The 6,028-nt window shown below is 50.6% G+C and overlaps 1 protein-coding gene and 1 long non-coding RNA gene across 2 annotated transcripts; one reads left to right on the forward strand and one right to left on the reverse strand.

Moving 5' to 3' along the window:
- The first annotated feature begins 251 nt into the window (after nt 1-251).
- Nucleotides 252-3,910, forward strand: LOC115494525 (acrosin-like). The gene is made up of 5 exons (XM_030269147.4): nt 252-979; nt 1,258-1,500; nt 1,814-2,079; nt 2,343-2,488; nt 2,940-3,910. The coding sequence occupies exons 1-5, from the start codon at nt 909-911 to the stop codon at nt 3,714-3,716; spliced, it is 1,503 nt and encodes a 500-aa protein (XP_030125007.4). The 5' UTR covers nt 252-908; the 3' UTR covers nt 3,717-3,910.
- Nucleotides 2,356-4,886, reverse strand: LOC140683810 (uncharacterized). Its single transcript, XR_012055330.1, has 3 exons — nt 4,455-4,886; nt 3,895-4,054; nt 2,356-2,481 (listed from the first exon to the last, which is right to left on the reverse strand). It is a non-coding gene; the product is annotated as an uncharacterized lncRNA (long non-coding RNA).
- Nucleotides 4,887-6,028: the final 1,142 nt, after the last annotated feature.

Genomic DNA, 6,028 nt, shown 5'->3' on the forward strand with positions numbered 1-6,028 from the left:
CAGGCAATGCATCTAATCATTACTATACAAGACTGACTACACTGATGAAGAAAGACACATCACAAGTTCCCTTAATCCTTGACCATTATCCAGGCCTGCCCATCAACTGGGGGGAAGCCACTGTCACAGTGAAGGACTGAGGTACCACTGACACCAACTGGGAAATCCTGCAGGTACCTTCCCCTACAGGCAGTGAGGCTACTGACTGTGCTGTGAGAGGTTCCCGTTTTTATACTGTGGAATAAGCAAAATAGCAAAACTTCTAGTGCAGTAACACCTGGTTTCAGTGTCCCACTGGGGTGTTCCTGAGGCCTGGGAGTGCTCCAGGAGAAACCAACAGATTTGTCTGTGATCCCACATGCCCAAACCAAGGCCAGATGTGGCTTGTCCAGTTCCTAAGTATGGAAAGGTAAATCCATGTTTCTCCAGTGGCTGGATATAAATAACATTTGTTTTGAAGGTCCATTTAATAGTCAGTTTTGGCTAAAGGATTGTTGTTCTGGCCTTAGTCAGGAACTGTTGATCAGGACTTAGTACTTCAATGCCCCATCTCTCAAAGTATTCAAGAAAACTTCTGAGCCAAGACATGCACACTGTGGACAGTGGGGCCTACTGCAGGCCATCCCTCCATGCTCAAGGCAGTGGGTTGGAGCTAGATCATCACCAAAGTCCCTTCCACCCCAAACCATTTCATGGCTCACCAAATAGGGGCTCTCCAAGCCCCTCCCCCAGTGGGCCCCATGACACAGATCCCCACAGTGCCCAGAACATGGAACCCACCTCTCTGTGACATCAGCCCCGGGGCCGAGGGCTCCACGGGCAGCGCGGCTGCTGCGGGCACTGCGGCTGTGGCTGTGCTGCTGCACGGAGCTCTCAGTGCTTGCAGCTGACACGTGCCTCTGGCAGCCATGAATTGGCTCGGCCTCCTCGTCCTGCTCACAGTGGCTGGGCTGGCAGAGGGGACATGGGACAACTGCGGGTGAGTGTCCCCAGGCCCTGGGAAGGAGCCAGGGCAACACTTGGGGCCTTCCCTGGGGGGGACCCACCTGTCCCCCATGGCCGGGCCACAGCTTCCCACCCACCATGGGGAGCCTCAGCTCCTTGCCAGCAGCCAGGTGCTGGCACGGGCAGACGCACACCCCATGGGCTTCCCTGGCCTGCAGGGCGTGCAAGCCCTTGTGGGGAGGGCAGAGGGCTGAGCTTAGCCTGAGCCACAGCAGGCCATGAAGCAGCACGGAAATGACTTTCTGCTTACAGAGGGAGCTGTGGGCTCCGAGCTGTGGTGTCTGACTACGGCCTCATGGAGTACTACTACGGAGACGTGGCTTATGACTCTGGCATGACACGCATCGTGGGTGGCTCCGGTGCCCTGCCAGGGGCCTGGCCCTGGATGGTCAGCATCCAGCACCCCTGGGTACCAGGCCTGGGACATCTATGTGGGGGATCCCTCATCAGTTCAGAATGGGTCCTCACAGCAGCCCACTGCTTCGACAAGTTTGAGTAAGGATGAGCAGGGAATGGGGACATCCCCACAACACCAGCAGGTGCCCTGTCAGCAGCACCACCTGCTGCTCCCATCCCCTTTCCTGTCAGGCAGCCAGGCTGCCACACTGCTCAGGAGAAGCCTGGGCCTGTGCCAAGGCTTTCTTGTAGCCTCCAGCTTGACATTCCCCCGCCTAAGGTGTGCGATGGCACTCACACCTGCCAGAGCACTGCCTCCTCTCTGCCTTGCCAAGCAGAGGCCTCACATCTGCTGGGCTGTGTGGCACTGTGGCTCTTCTGCCTCTCAGCCCTCTCTCCATCTCCTTTGCAGTAACATCAGCCTGCTGTCTGTGGTGATTGGGGCCACCCAGTTGACTCAGCCAGGCCATGGGGCAAAAGTGCGCAGCGTCAAGAAGGTGCTGATACATCCATACTACAGTCCTGCTGACATGAGCTACGACATTGCCCTGATGCAATTGGACCATCCTGTCCAGTGCAGCCCCTACATCCAGCTGGCCTGTGTGCCTGACATCACACTGAAAGTGTCAGAGCTGCAGAACTGCTGGATTGCTGGCTGGGGTGCCACTGCTGCAAGATGTGAGTTCCAAGAGCAACTCCTGGGCCAGCTCACCACAATGGGGAGAGGGTTTGGGTTTCCCCAGAGCAGAGGCCAAAGCCAGGCTGCAGGATCTACACCTCTGCAGAGACAGGGCTGGTCTGTTCCCCAAAGGCAGGGTCACAGTGCCCTAGTGCCTCTGAAGAGGCAACGCCAAACCCTAGGGAAGAGAATGCCCTTCCCAAGTCAGGAGAGGAGAATGGGAAATGTGGTGCTCAGGGTTTATTCCTTTCTCTGCTCACAGCTCAAGATTCAGCTGATCAGCTTCAGGAGGCCAAGGTCCAACTCATCGATGTCCAGCTCTGCAACAGCAGTGACTGGTACGCAGGAGAAATCCACACCCACAACTTGTGTGCTGGATACCCAGAGGGCAAGATCGACACCTGCCAGGTAAGAAGGAGCGTGCCATGGGTCACTCAGCCCCCAGCAGCACCGCCCCAACACAGCCCAGGGCCTGCTTTGCCCGGCCACTCAATCGCCCTCCCAGCCCCAGCTCCCCCTGACTGCCCTGGGGGCTTCCCACACACTCCCCATCCACCCCTGCCTGCCCAGGGCTCCCCTTGTGCCAAAAGCCCAGAAAACCCAGTTAAAGTGTTCCTGGTAGCCCAGAGGTCCCCTTGTGCCAAACATCCATCCTCTGCACATCCAGGAGCCCTGTGCAGAGACAACAAAGAGAGCCCTACCCTACAGGAACCCAAGTCATTCACAGCCAAATTTCTGGAGGCTCCAGCCCCTGAGCAGAGCATTCCTCTGCCCAGAGGGGATGAGAGAGAAGGAGACAGCCCCAGTGCTGGCAGGTGCCCCATTTAACACCCCATTAATGCTCTGTGCTCTGCTGCAGGGTGACAGCGGTGGTCCTCTCATGTGCCAGGACAACAATACAGACTCCTGGTGGGTTGTTGGATTGACCAGCTGGGGAAAAGGCTGTGCCAGAGCAAGGCAGCCTGGAGTCTACATCTCCACTCAGCACTTCTATGACTGGATCCTGGTCCACACAGGCGCAAACACATTGGGAAGGGGTTCTCCAGCATCACAAACCTGGAGTAATTTTGTGACAGCTCATCTACCAACTCTGAAACCATGGCCAACACGTCCCCTTCCCACTCATATGCCATGGCCAGCACAACCCATTCCCACTATTAAGCCATGGCCAACACTACTTCCCACTCTTAACCCATGGCCAACACGACCCCCCATTCATAACACATGGCCAACACCACCTCCCACTCCTAAGCCATGGCCAACACAACCCCCCACTTATAATCCATTGCCAACACATCCTCCCACTCCTAAGCCATGGCCAACACGACCCCCCACTTATAATACATTGCCAACACACCCTCCCACTCCTAAGCCATGGCCAACACGACCCCCCACTTATAATACATTGCCAACACACCCTCCCACTCTTAAGCCATGGCCAACAGGACCCCCCACTTATAATACATTGCCAACACCAATCCCCTCTCAAAAGCCTTGGCCGACAGCACCCCCCACCCCAGAGCCAACACCATTGGGTGAGGTTAGCTCCTGCCCATTTCCAGTCAACAAGCTGGTAGACTTCTTTACTAAGGTGAAGAAGCTCCTTCATGATGTCCTTGGACAAAACACAGCTTGAGCAGCAAGACAGGCAGGATCCAGGGCACAATGCAGTGCACCGCAACTATTTCCTGCTGGGGCAATGCCTGCTGATACAAAGGCAGCCTCAGGGTTAAAATCCTGCTCTGTCCTGACCACACTCCTCTCCTGTGTGCAGAAAAACACTGGAGCTGACTAAGTTGTTGAAATAAAATTACCTGTGTTCAAAGTGAATCAGCTTTTCAGTGCAATTCCAACTCCTGGGCAAGACCCATTAGGCACAAAGGGACAGAGTGGCTCCAAAGAGCTCCAAAGTACCTGGTCAGAGAGGAGAGTGCTCTGAGCCACCATGGGCTGGAGGAACCTGGTACATCAAGCCTAGGAAGAGAATAGGAAAATATTTTTGTTAAGGCTTCAGTATTTGCTGAAAACTCCCGGGAGACATTACTGCCTTACTGTACACAAGATAAATGCCTCCCATAGTAACCATTTGTGAGAAGTGTTGCTTTTTTACAACACTGACACTTCTTTCTTATGTCATTTCCCCCTCTCCTCAGTGGCAAAATAGGCATTGTGCTTTGCAGTAGACACCAATGCCATTACTTGTATTTTTTCATGTATCTGGTCCAATTTTCACATCTCATCAGAGTCCAAAATGTTCTTTATTCTCTAAAAATCCTAATAGAAGAAGAAAAGTTAGGAGAGGGAGTTGAAAATCCCACACACAGAGCACACCTTGAGCTATAACATAAGCACAAGCAAACCTAAATTTCCATACCCTGTCCTCGTTCAGGGCTGAGGGAAGCTGAAGGCTCTCATATCCAAGCTGGTTAGAGCCAGCCCTTTTATCTACTCTAAATCTACAGTTTCCTTTTAGAACCATTTCCCCTGGCCCTATACCTACAGAACTTACTAAGTCTAAACCAAGTAAATCAATGCTGTTACATCCTTAATCAGTAGCCTGCTGAAACACACTTGCAGTCACTGAAGGTTACCCTTCGCATTATGCCTAGCACCAAAACACAAAGCCACTGGAGGAAAAGGAAAAAAATTATTATGCCGTGTATTATTCATGCCATGGCACAAATTCCACCTCTCCTACATCTCAAGAAGTACAATCCAAAACACTTTCCTGTCCCCGTGCATTTAAAGCCCATGCCCACTCTCTACACTGCTGCATCCCCCAGTAAACACTTGCAGCCTCTCCATCAAAATCACTGACAGCTCACACAAGTGTAATTCAATCTATGCTAATTTTCCAATTAATTCAGTGTTCTTCTCTCCAACATTCTAACCCCAGCTGATGTGAAAAGCAGGCACCCATTTGTACATCGAGATGGCAGAACAGCTGAATGCTTAATGACCTCAGTAGCTCAATTCACTGATGATTATTAAATCCTAGAAAGGTTTCCAAAGTGAAAGGTTTCCAAAGTGAACTGTAGGGAGTTTCCTACCACACAAGCTAAATGTGAGACCGTGAGCTTTATTTTAGAATTAGTGGAAAAACTTGCTAATGTTTTATTTTCTTAAAGGGAAATAGATGGTTTCAACAGACTCTAAAATGCTTTGTTAAAAAATCTTATTAGTCATGCCTTACTCAGCTAACACTTAGCCCAAACTGAGTCTATTCCCTGGAGCTCTTCCAGCTAGCCACATGGCTGCTTTGCTAAACTGTCCTGTCTTGAGCCTGATATTTTCAAATCTGGTTCTTCCAATACTCCAATCATCTGAGTGCAATGAAACCTTCAAAGACTGAATTGTCACCTGTGCTCAGAGACTCATTGCAGCTTTTCATCCTCAACCCTGCAAAACAACAGTCTTGCTCAACAACAACATTTACCAAAAATTCATATATCTAAAAAATGTGGAACTAGGCTGATTTTTGTACTTGAAACCAAAACTTCACCAGTGCTTCAAAAATCCCCACATAAGCTCTATTTTATGGCAACCTTGATAGCATTTGATGAGTACGTTGTTGACATTTTAGGAAGCAGGGCAGAGTTTTGTGATTGCCAATTACAAGGTTACATTGCACCCCTAGGTCTGCCAGGGTATAACCTATAATTAAAAAAAAAAATAAAAACTAACCCAACAAAAGCTCTCAGCCACGGGGAAACCCTGTGGTGATGTATTTTGAGGTGGTCTGTGGGTTCTTTGGGTCATTGAAGTCAACTGCCAGCCTAAGAGTATATTTGAGGCATATAACAGCACCCCCTGAAATCCATGGTCTGTCAGGTCTGATCGTTTGCACCATCCACATAATTGCATAAATTGCTTTCACTTCCTGTTCACTATATACAACTCAAAACAATCAAAGAACAGAGTTTGGGCATCATTAGCCTATATAACCTA

The sequence above is a fragment of the Taeniopygia guttata genome, chromosome 3, assembly GCF_048771995.1.
Source record: "Taeniopygia guttata chromosome 3, bTaeGut7.mat, whole genome shotgun sequence".
Classification (NCBI taxonomy): domain Eukaryota; kingdom Metazoa; phylum Chordata; class Aves; order Passeriformes; family Estrildidae; genus Taeniopygia; species Taeniopygia guttata.